The sequence below is a fragment of the Patagioenas fasciata genome, chromosome 3 (assembly GCF_037038585.1).
Source record: "Patagioenas fasciata isolate bPatFas1 chromosome 3, bPatFas1.hap1, whole genome shotgun sequence".
NCBI classification, from domain to species: Eukaryota; Metazoa; Chordata; class Aves; order Columbiformes; family Columbidae; genus Patagioenas; species Patagioenas fasciata.
The window spans coordinates 94,897,103-94,910,238 of NC_092522.1; the positions used below are offsets into that span (position 1 = coordinate 94,897,103).

The 13,136-nt window shown below is 35.7% G+C and overlaps 1 protein-coding gene across 4 annotated transcripts in view; it reads right to left on the reverse strand.

The window, feature by feature from the left end:
* The window catches only part of FAM135A (family with sequence similarity 135 member A), a 92,108-nt gene that overhangs the window by 29,704 nt on the left and 49,268 nt on the right, over positions 1 to 13,136 (reverse strand). For 3 of the 4 annotated variants that reach the window (XM_071806918.1, XM_071806915.1, XM_071806916.1), the window contains 3 exons: positions 11,099 to 11,176; positions 8,866 to 8,915; positions 6,955 to 7,110 (listed from right to left, as the gene is read on the reverse strand). In XM_071806918.1, the coding sequence (XP_071663019.1) occupies positions 6,955 to 7,110; positions 8,866 to 8,915; positions 11,099 to 11,176 (284 nt within the window). The remainder of the gene's footprint in view (positions 1 to 6,954; positions 7,111 to 8,865; positions 8,916 to 11,098; positions 11,177 to 13,136) is intronic. The other variant, XM_071806917.1, reaches the window with a different exon arrangement.

Below are 13,136 nucleotides of genomic sequence, written 5' to 3' on the forward strand. Positions count from 1 at the left end.
ATTCAATATACAGAGAAGTACCTGTTTCAAATTTTCTATGAATACTCTCTAGGCCACAGTAAACTACTGTGCAAAACATCTTTTGTTTGTAAAGATTTCAGCCGCAAATTACGAAGGCAATAACAAAATGTATACTAATTACAAGCACTGTATTCGTGATTTAATTGTATGCCTGATGTCAATAAACCATACAATACTAAAACAGGATTTTATAACAGAAGCATTTTTTATCATCAAACACATGGTGTGGAAACAGAGAGGGTGAATTATACAGCAATTTACTACAAATAAAAACATAATCAATGTATTGAACATAGAGTACAGAGAAACCCCAAAATTAAGGCTTTGCAATACGAGACTCCTCACATTTCCACTATTAAATATTGGAATATTACTCAATCCAGATACATTTTCAGAACATTTTTGTAATTGCCCAATGACCTGCATAAAAAAATGCAATTCAATACATTAAGACAGTATCTTGTTTGTTGTAACAAGACCTATAAAAAACACAATGTGCTGGACAGTGGCTGTCAGCAGCTGCTTGTTCACTAACTTGGGCATAAACATCAATTTGTTTGTATCAATTAAAAGAATATTTCTATCCCACTTAGAGAAACACAGCTGCAGCTAGTCTGCTTCCTTTATTTACCAGCCAGTTCCTGGCCCCCAACTCCTTTTCTTTCCTCAGTATACTCTGGGTTTTCCTCTAAAGTTATCCCGTTTCCCAGGCAATGGGGTTTCCCTGTGAGGGTTTGCGGTGTATCTGGCAGAGCACCATCAGACCCACTTCAGCTCCTGCAGCAATTTCACTTCACTCGGAGCTGTGACCAGCACCTGCGTCCAGCCCGAGCACAGACATGCAGGAGAAAAATCCTGTGTGTTAGCTGGCAAACGTCAGGCTTTCAGGACCACCTTAACTTTTTTTCAAAGACAAGCACTTGCAGGGGAGTTAGTTTTCCTTCCTGATACACGGCCCAGTATACTTTTAGAGAGTACCGTCTGGATCAAGTTTTATGTTCCATAGCTTCTACTTTTTCCTCTTTTAACAGAAGAAAAACTGGGAAAAAAAAAAATGGTCAAAGTTGCTTAATAAAAAAAAAAAAAAACCACACCTCAAACCACATTAAGCCTTCAATCTCTAATCCGCACTAGAAGCTGAGACTCCTGTCCCAACCTTCCAGAATTCAATTTACTGTATTACATAAAATTAATCTCACTGATAACATCATGTGTGAACAGTAATGGAAAATGTTTTGAAGTAAAAAGAACATGCTAAATGGAAAACTTCCTTGTAAATGCAACAGTAACCAGACACACACAAAAGACATACCTGCTTTCCTTCAGAAATGATGTTAGGAGTTTGTGCATACACATGTGGGGTTAGAATCAGTGTTCCTAAATATTCCTCTGTGTTTTCCCAGCTGGCTTTTCTAAACAGACATCTACCTTCCAAACACACGATTCTGTAAGAACTAATCCCCAGCCTTTCCCCCAGAAAGGGAGAAGCTCGTTATACAACAGAATTTGAGACTATTTTACAGGTTAAAAAAACTAGATTTTACAACAATCAATCATGAAAAGCAGACCGGTTAGCGTTGTAGACTATACAATTTAAAATAAATACCCAAACCAATCAGGTAATAAGAAATAAAACAGTAACAGGAATACTGCCTAATTAGTAGCTGTCCACAGTTGAAGCCAAGAGAAGAGCACAAAGCTGCTTCCCAGGGGGCAAGCAAGGCGGTTCTGACTTTGGATCACAGAATCACAGAAAGTTAGGGACTGGAAGGGACCTTGAAAGATCATCTAGTCCAATCCCCCTGCTGGAGCAGGGACACCTAGATGAGGCTACACAGGAAGGCGTCCAGGTGGGTTTTGAATGTCTCCAGAGAAGGAGACTCCACAACCTCCCCAGGCAGCCTGTTCCAGGCTCTGTTATCCTCACTGTGAAGAAGTTTCTTCTCATACTTAAGTGGAACCTCTTCTGTTCCAGTTTCGAACCATTGCCCCTTGTGCTATCATTAGTTGTCACTGAGAAGAGCCTGGTTCCATCCTCGTGACACTCTTTATGTATCTATAAACATTAATGAGATCGATCCTCAGTCTCCTCCAAGCTAAAGAGACTCAGCTCCCTCAGCCTTTCCTCGTAAGGGAGATGCTCCACTCCCTTAATCATCTTTGTTGCCCTGCGCTGGACTCTCTCCAGCAGTTCCTTGCCCTTCTCGAACTGAGGGGCCCAGAACTGGACACAATATTCCAGATGGGGTCTCACCAGGGCGGAGTAGAGGGGAAGGAGGACCTCTCTTGATTTACTGACCACCCCCCTTGTAATACACCCCAGGATGCCATTGGCCTTCCTGGCCACAAGGGCACAGTGCTGGCTCATGGTCATCCTGCTGTCCACCAGGACCCCAGGTCCCTTTCCCCGTACGCTGCTCTCTAACAGGTCATTCCCCAACTTATACTGGAACCTGGGGTTGTTCCCACCCAGATGCAAGACTCTACACTTTGCCTTGTTATATTTCATCACATTTTTCCCTGCCCAACTCTCCAGCCTGTCCAGGTCCCACTGGATGGCAGCACAGCCTTCTGGCGTGCCAGCCACTCCTCTCAGCTTGGTGTCATCAGCAAACATGCTGATAGTACACTCAATTCCCTCATCCAAGTCATTGATTAATACACTGAATAATACCGATGCCAGTACTGACCCCTGAGGCACCTCACTAGATACAGGCCTCCAACTAGACTCTGCCCCATTGACCACAACTCTTTGGCTTCTTCCCTTCAGCCACTTCACAGTCCACCTCACTACCTGATCGTCCAAACCACACTTCCTCAGTTGGATGTGAACAATCACTTTACGACATAAAGGAACTGGATTTACATGGAGACCAGATCTCTGGAATCCTGCCACTGTCTTGATCCAAAACGGAAGGCTTTTTCTATTTGCAATAAATCCCATTTGCAATTGTTTAAGTAATTCCAAAGCTTTTGAAGAAAATCTGATTACCAGCTCCAGACAACTCTTAATAGCAACAGTATAAAACTAGTTGAAAGCAAGCTCTGAAAGCCCACACAAATCAATATTAAGGAGAGGAAAAAAACAAACCAAAACAAAACAAAAACAAAACAAACAAACAACAACAAAAAACCCCAACAGGGGTTTATTGTGTTAAATCACTGCTTAACTTATGAGAAGACCAAGGCATTTGCTTGGATGTTGTTAAACGGGCTCTGCAGAAACAAAGCAACTACCAGCTGGTGTCAGGGACTCAGGTGCTCCAGACCTGAGCCAACTCCACCACGACTTTGCAGGAGAAAATTGTTCCCTAGTCCCTACAGACTTCCCAAAATTAAGGGTTTTGTGGTCCTCCCAATGTAAACAAAAGAAGAAGAAATATCAGACAGAAAAACTGCTGTGGGATATTTATCAAGTCCCTGCACATTTAAAAGATGCAGTCTGAGATCTGAGTTCTCATTACTTTAGGACTAATCAAACTGACAGAAATATTTTTGGAAAAGCATGTTCAGACCTACCACAAGGTGCCACTATGGAACAAACAGGTGAACTAGTTTAATGTGCAATTTTTTTGCAATATAAAATAACACACACTAAGCAGTTTTTTCAATAAAACACAGACATAAAACTTACCAGTGTGACAAGGTAGTTGATGGATGTTTTAGTACATTTAAAGTGTTCCCAATTTTTTTAATGTAGTACTTAATATTCAAAGTATTTGAAAATAAGTGTTCAAATAATCAAGTCAAATAAGTAAAATTATTAAAATAATTTTAAATACTTAAAATAAATTATGTCATTATGACCTTATTTTCTAACAACATTTCATCAGAAATACCTGCTTTATAAGCACCTGTGCAAAGAGGGTGAAAGGCATTTGGCCAAATACACATGACAGGCATTTCTACGGTGTATTTTAATACAAATATCTAAACCAATCAGATGACTGATTCCCTGAAAGGGTTCATTCATCTTAGATTAATACTAAATTTTCCTTGGGAGAAGTTTCCTGGGGAGATTATAGTCTATAAATATTGCAAGATGAAAAGGTAAAGTTAAAAGAGACTCAGTCTCCAGTAGAGAACACAACAGACTATTGATTTCCAAAATAAAAGGGATTATTTAGACTGATAGAATTTTGTATTGTACAAAAATCTTATTCCAGAATAGACAGTTGTTCTCTCAAGAGGAGAATTAGAACATCATCTCTCAAATCTCAACTAAATTCACTAACCAGAAAGCCTGCATCATTGGACATGTGCAAATAACACCTCTAGGGAAACACGATCATTGCACATTTTCCAAAATAAGTTTATATGAACCCTCAGAATATAAATTCTAAGGAGATTATTAATACAAATAACAAACTATTATGCTAAGCACTGTGAAACAGGATCCAAAATCAACAACCGAACCAACCAAGGTTCAAATTCAACATCTTTTTAATTTAAAGGTTTACTGAATTTATGGATTGCTGGCTCGTGCTCTATTGACACATGGGAAAACCAGTGCAGCTATGTCTTTTCACATGTATTTTAATTACATACATTTGCAAAGTATTTACACAAGCTCTTCACGTCCTGAAGTACAGAAAACAAGTATCACATTTGCAACTTAGTCCCTTTAAAATTTAGTAATAACACATTGCCGGTTCTCTGTAAGTTGACTCAGGTAGAATTTCCTTCTCGATGCCATATTATTCAAACTTTAGAGTCAGCCTGCTTGCTCTTCACTATCAGGCTTTAATTAAAAAGCTAAGTTTAAGATTACACGTGCCCCGCATCTCTTTTTCAGCCTTTGATGTTTGGGTAGATAATGTAGTATCCAGTAACTGCAGAACTCCATCACAAATAGAAATTAGCCACTTCCTTAAAAAAATAAAATAAGCTCACCTTTTTCATTTATAACAAGGATCACCTCTGAGCTCAACTTAGAAACCTTGTAAGTTTGAGAGACTCAGTGTCCCTTGTGAGCAAAGATACACTGGGCACGACTTAAGACTCTTCATCCCTACAACACTACACTGCAAGTGTGGGTTCCTATCTTCAGAAGATATTTCAACAGCATTTATTAAAGACTAAATCAGGGGTTTTTTTGCAAAGAAACGCAAAAACTGAACATGAGGTTGTGCTTGAAACAAGTTTATGTATGTGTAGTGACAGAAAACAAAACAATTGGGCCTAATAGCACCTGGAAAGGGAAAATATGCAGGTGCGAAATCAAATTATACTTTAAAAAAAAAAAAAAAGAGGGGAGGGAAGGGAACTCCTATCTAAATTTTGTGAAAAGAGGAAAGCATCCCAGAGATACTTTTAATGTACATAGTATCTCAATTCACATTGTATAATTAACTACTTTGATTTATATTCCCCAAAATAACTGCAGTAAAACTCAGTAATTAAGGTATTTGAGAGCTAGAGAGAATGACTTACAGAGATTTTAAAACAAACCACATTTAAGAAGCTAAAAACATAATTAAGAGCAGTATCTTTTTTTTTTTTCCTTAAATGCTGGAGCAGTAAAAATGAAAGTATTAATAGTTCTTTTGGTTTTATTAAATATATACTTGTTAAATGCAAGTGTGGGATAACTGAAACAGTATTTTCATTTCATACCTTCCACTAGTTAACTGAAAGGACTTGAAGGACTCCAGAATTTATATGAAATGCACAGAAAGGTAAGACTCATAGACAGCCAGTAAAACGCTCACACTTTCCTACGGCTAGCACATCTAACAACTAAGCCTTGCGCTCTTTCTGAACTATTCCATTTATTCTCCAGAATAGGCCGTTTCCACAACCATGATTTCCCTTACTAAACAATGTGATTTATCAAGTCTGTACATAAGACCACAGTGAAATGATCCTTCATAATCAGTTTCCCCTCCAGAACCAAAACAGCAAGGGTTTTGATGCAAGTGACAGAAATGCTGGTGAGGTAAATCAAATCTCTCAGAAATAAAGCCTTAAAATAGACTTTGTTTTGGACTGTGACTTGACAAAGCACGGAAAACATATTCTTTTTAATCAGACCTTCTAACGGGCTCTCTGCAAATGATTGTACAAGAAGCACCTCCAGATAATCTCTTAAAATTACCTATTCTGTAACGTGTGTGAGACAAATGTGGTGGGTGTCATATTTAATTTGTTTTTGTTTTAATGAATTTTACTTTCTGAAAACGTCACAATGTTAGGTTTCTTCAACTCCTCAGCCACAAAGGATGAGAGGGAAAATATATAAGGAAGTGAAGGTAACGCTTGAGATCATATTTGAAAATATTTCACTATGGGAACCAGCATTGCTGTGGTTTCGGATGGAGAGAGCCCACAGTAACTGCATGATCAACTGTGTGTGTAGGTACTCACTATACAGATATTTTTATACACATACACACATACTCATTAGATCATTTCCAATATGTCTCTTCTTTTTTTAAAAATCCCACTTAAGAGACACATCTAAGCTTATGAATGTTAAAAATTCTTAATTCAGAAGGAAAGTACACTTTGTTTTATGATGTAAGGAGGCAGCCTAAAGGCAGCAGGGAAGTAAAATGTGGGGTAGGCACTAGGAATGGCTTCTGCAGAAAAATACATCATTCTGCACAAATACATCCTATTCCACAGACTGCAATTTGCCTTCTGAACTGCATTTCTTATTCGAAAGATGAATGAATTACTTGTTTTGTAAATATAAATTCATACATATACTCATATTTTATGTATTATATTCCAAGAATAAACTCTAACGACATGAAACACAAGCTAACAAATGTCAATACAACAGCTCCCTTTATGATTCCAACTAATCTTCCCAAATAAAACTTGAAAAATTAGAATCTGGAGACTCATTCTGATACACATTTCCATAAAAATGCATCCCAGTAAGTGTATGAATGTGGCCAAGTTCCTAAAGCCAGAGGCGATACTTACTCTTAACGTGTGATGCTCCTGTGCCAGTAATGCTGTGACCTCCTCTTGTAAGGTAATGACCTCCAGAAACTGCCCCCAGAGCGCCATCAAAAGTGAGCAAAGCTGAGCAAGATTCATATTGATAAGTTCGGCCAGTTCATCAGGATTTTCCATTTTCTGAAGTTAGGAAAACATATTTACATGATTAACAGATGATGATCAACAGATAATGTACAGACAAGAATCAAAAAAGTGTACTTTATCTTAGTGAGAATTTTAATTTAAAAAGTAACTTCCAGATGAGAACTGTTTTGTCTAAGCAACAGAATCGAATTAAACTATGTTACAACACTAACAGATTATTTTATGTTGCTTTAAACATTATCCAGTTGCCTTTTAGAATTAAGACTGCTGACTTTAAAATAAAGCAACAATTCCATTTATGGCAACCATAAGCGAGCTGCAACTGTTGTATTTTCTAACATGCAAAAATACAGTGTGCCTGAAAAGAACAGGAATCAGCAATGAGAAAACAGAACAATCAATACTTGCTATGTTAGTCCAAATTTGATACAACTGTAAACATTTAATAAAGACATCTCCATTTTGGAATAATGACAACTCACAATAACATTCATGTGGTGCTATATATCTACATTCACTTTCAACATGCTCAGGAATCAGTGTTGCAATATAGGCTTCCTAGAATCAGATTACATCAAGACAAATTCAGTGTGAACCAAGTTTTCTTTCTTAGCAATGTACTGTAGTCCTGCAATATAATACAGTTCAATGCCAGTCAATTGTAGACTATTACAAGCCTTATGCTCCCTGTCATTTAAAAAAAATATATAGTTTTTCAGAAACTCATTGTGGGCACATAAGGGTTTAAAAAGTAAAGATAGTAAATACCCAACTCCAGCAATATTAAAGAGCAAGTAGAAAAAAGGACTGCAAATACTGAAACACCAACTTAGTAGGTCAGAGCGGAAATAAGAGAAGGAAGAACTTTTGATGAGAACTATACAAAGGAACAGGAAGGAGAAAAAGGAGAAAAAAATATAAGCATACCTGAGCAAGCTAAGGGAGGAACCAATGAAACAAAAAACCACAGATACTGAAAGAATTTACAGTAGCTATGTAAATGTGGAAAACTAGTTCATAAAGTAAGATCATTAGTTGCCCACAGAAAGCTAACTGTGCTGGCTTTTTCTCCAGTTATACAAATGATATCCATTTAAAGCCAATATTCCATTTCCTTCCAGTTATACTACTGCGACAGTAACTAAAGGTCCTCAAGAGCTGGGCAGAGGGCCCACTCAGTGGCAAAGCACGGACAATCTGTAAGAAAAGTGTTAAAACCTGTGCTTAAACCTCCCCGTGACAAGGACATTAGCTCTTCAGCACGGGCTAGTTCTGACTAAGGAGAGAGTTGGGGAGACAAATCTAAGTAATCTGAATTAGACAGAGTTTCCTTGAGAATGCAGGGAAAACAGAAGGAGGCAGCATCAGGACAAGTTCTTCCAGACAAGGGGATGACTTGAAGAATCTGCTTTTGTACAACTTACTATTGTACTACTGCTTGATCTTCTATGATTGTTATTTGATACCATTGAAACACAGGAATTCAAATTATAAATGGACAAAATTCACAATGTGATTTTAATAATTTTCCATAATCTTCAGTTTCATAGTATACAAAAGTTACCATGACTACTACTGACATGCCGAGCCACCACCACATTGAGAGTTTTGGAGTCAGTTGAGCAATTTATCTTTGAATGACGAGCACTTGAAATGGAGTGTTGACAAAGAACTGTACAGGATGTCAGCACTGAAAAAAACAGTTTCTTCCCAAATAGCACATGAAACCAGCATACTCTACTTTTATAGTTATTACACTTATTTAATAAATGAAAAAAAATAGTGTACCTTTACTACTTCACACAATTCTGTAAGACGAACTTCTACATCTATGTTTTCTGGAAAGATGAGAGAACGTATTCATGAAAAATGTACTTTCCAAGTTCCAGAATAAAACCAATTATCTCACAAAACAATTTTAAAACACAAAAAGAAAACAGCCATATTAAGTGTCACAATCAGCTTTAAATCAAGTAAATTATAAACTCCAATTAGAATAATTTCTTACTTAATTTCTTCTTTCTGAGATTGAGAACCGAGGACAATTAATAAAAAAAAGTTTACAACTGAGTATCATGATCACTTATTATGATACCTTGTCAGAAATACAGATTTTCCATTCAAAATTATACTTGAAAATACTGTAATTTAGATGATACCATTCACAGATTATCCAGAGAGCTGCTCAACTATTCAGCAGCAACATCATCATTCACAGCTGAGGTAATACACTTCCTCTCCTACCTCCATTTTCCACAGACACCTTATTTCAGGACCATTTTTCTACAGGTATATTATTTACTTAATTTTCAAGCTACCTGACTATTCATACGGTTAATTAATTGCCTGGGGAATTATATTTCAGTCAAACAAAACTGTTTGTTATTGATCATTTTCTCAATAGATCTAATATTAAGAGTAAATTAATCTTCCATGGTATGGCAGCCTAAAACAGATCTGAAACTTGAATGACATATTTATGAAGAAAACAGATTTGTTCCTTCATGTAAGACGTTTTCCCTTGTTAATCATTCCTAACCTACTTATGGAAATCTGATCAATTAAACAATAACTTAGTATTATGTTTTGATTTCTTTTTACATCTGAAGTACCAGTGACAAGGGAACGATTTATAAACCCTAAAATTGTCTGTAACAATTACTTATACTGTGTTTCAAAAATGAATTTAAATATAAGGAAAAAAACTGCAATGTTTCTTGAAAACATACACCAACAAAATTGCCTTGAAATCCACAATAATAAATTTAGGATATGGATAACAAACACAGGTTTATAGGATGGCAACAGTGTGTTTACTCAACTTGTTTTCAAATGATACTGCCTAGATTTGGCAGGTACATATTGATTTTCAATTGTTTGCATCCATTATACTTAGCCTTAAACTTAACAACAAAAAAAATTAAAGTTCTGAGAAAATATGCAAATTGCAGAAATGCATGATGTTCTCAGAAACAAGTTTATAAATGTTTTTGAAAGAAATTACATACACCTGTATTAGCTAAACAGTACTTGATGATTATTATGAAAACAGTTTAAGACGTGATACTACTCTTGGTGTGTTTGTAGCCACACAAATTTTGTCATTAGAGAAAAAATTAAATGGCTTAATTAGGAGACACAATACTGACTATCTTGTTTGTCACACTGCAAGTCAGAATAGGCTTTGAACATTTAAAACTCTGAAGTCTTAAAATCATTACTGAAAATCCCAAACTACGATGTTATATTAAAAAAGAACAGAATAGAGACAATACAAGTAAAAAAGAAATTAAATCTTAACATTTTACAGCAGTAACATTCACCCAGCAAAGATCTGATGAAATTTTGCTGGCCCTGCTAAAAAATAGGTTTTATTTAAAACAAAATCCAAATGCAGTTACAGATGATTAAGCTGGTGACCTACTATGAGACTGAACTGTTATTTTATTCTTTTCCCATCACAAACTTCCCTGTGCTTAAGCAGCACCGTCATCTTTTGTCCGGCATCAGACCAACACTGACAGTCTCCAGAGGGAGAACTGGCCAGCGAGATATGAAAAATGCAGCTTAAGCTCTGAGAATGTCTTGTGTAGCGTTTGGACAAATCCAGTCTTGAGATACCAGAAGCAACCTGAAAGGTTTCTCAGGAGTAAAAGATATTACTCTTTAATTATTTAAAAAATTGAGTCTCCGCTGAATTAAATTAAACTATATTTTTTAGCTGTTTTATGTAAATGGTGACAACTGACTGAACTCTTCAATAATTTTTGTTTAGTAAAACAGAAAAAGACTAAACCAAAACCCAGTCATAATTTCTCATTTTGTTATCTATATTCAGCCAGAAAATAAGTAGCTTAATACTGCAGACCTCAGAGTTTAACATACGCTTGATATGGCTGAATAGTGAAATAATGTTCCTGTTTACAAAATAATATATTATTTTATATTATTAAGAATAATATAATATTTTATATTATTAATAAAAAGCTGAGGGGTTATATCACCTGCTTTGGAAACATACCTAGGTAGGCGTCTCTCTGGGTTCGTGGATATTTTCTTCTGAGAAGGCGTTCATAAAGGACCTGCATGCTGGCCTTGGCTAGTTATAGGGATTGCACACACATCACTAGTTACTACACTCCTTTTTTCATCTGTGATTTATTATTTGCCTTAAAGTTAGTCAAAAAGCTTATTGCTAGCCTAGCAATTAGTGCAGTTAGATCAGTACATGAAAGCATATAATTTTAGTATAGTTTCTAGATTAGATATCGCTTGTGATATACATAAAACTAGCATTTTTTATTTCCTAAACCCAATAATACTTCAATGCTCAATTACAGTTATTGAGTCCAACAGTTGCCTGCACATGCTTCTGCAAAATCACTGTACTGTGTTACAATTATGTGACAGAGCAATAGCAAAGCAAACAGACGAAACAAAATTAAAGAGATAAAAATTTAATTTAAAGCAAAAAAAGTGACAATTCTGGGATTTAAATGAGACTCGAGATTCTCTTCTGCAAAGCCCTTTGAAACTTCCCCCACAAAAAGCTCCACTGTAAAACAGTTCATTTACTTTAAAAAGAAAAATAAATGCAAATGACATTTGTCTACTTTGTGAGTCCAGAAAGCTTAAATTTATTTATAGACATCACAGAAACACAGGTTTTTTTTTTAAACTCTTGATGGATTTTAGAAAAAGTAGCGTTAATGTAGGCATTAGTTATTTTTCATGAGCAAAAGGTGAGTAATAGTAGCATAATTAACATTTCCATTATTAGTCCTTTCTGTTATATCAATTGTTCCAATCAATGTATATACAAAATAACTGAAATAAATGAAAAAAATATTTATAAATAAGAAAACAAAGTACTTATAGCAGAGACATAAAAAATAACAAAAAAAAAAAAAACCCCAAACCCACGGGAAACAAACCATCAGCAGAATATGTACAGTGAATGTTAAATGCAAGTAGTAATTTTATCTTCACATATTTATTTTGAGCATTTCTGTTCAAGCTTGCATTCCTAAAGGTAAGCTAAATTACCCACAGAAATGACCAAAGGTCTGACTCAAGTTCCAGTGAAGCTTATGAAACGTTACTGGAGATTACAATGAAGTTTGAAAGATACAACCCAACTATGCAACCCAATGGCCATCTTTTTTCTATTACATACATATTTTGTAGGAATGTTTTAAGGGAACTGAAGGTCCTATCTGAAACATTTAAGTATCGAGATTTAGGCTAAGCCTATCCTTACAACAGCAATAGTGCCAACGGATGTTTTTTTCTGAAAAAGCACATTTTGTCCTTAAATGAAAGACCAAGAGTTGACTCACTGCTTTAAAAGGGTGTTCCCCTCCATATCAAGATTAAGATAACTGAAACAGAAATATTCTTTCCACTGTAACTGTAGCAGTATTTTTGCTTATATAAAGAAAAAGTCTCCATCTCAGATATTTTTCTATGCACAGGCTTGTAATGCGCTCCCTCCCTCAAAGACAAATTAAATTCAAAAAACAGCTTTGTATTTTGTAATACAGAAGCTAAAAATTCTTTGTTTGACTCACTAATTGACCACATTACATTTTAAAAATAGTTTTCATATCTCAACTTTATTGTTTCATAATGCTTAGTTTTGACATTGGTAAAACTAAACAGTACAAAACCAATAAATGCTATCTACAATGAGTGTAAAATCCAAAAGATATATTTTTCAGATTTATATAGAACTTTGCATGACTGAAATGGTATATCCTTGATGAGGAAAAAGTCTAACTCATCCTTTATAACGCCAGTATATTTTCCTTCTTTACTTTCACCACTCTCCTAGTTGAGGTTGGCTCTCTAAGACACCTGCATTCTGCAGAAACGTAACATACACTTCCATGCATTAGATTTCATGTAACATTTTCACAGTTACTTTTATCAGATGCAGTTACTAGAAGTCTTCATTGTCATACAACTTCAATTTCTTTCTGTTAGACTGTCCTGTAAGAGTTTAACTTCATTAAAGAAATGTCTTCTCTGAAAGCATATTTTAACTACTCAGCTTTACA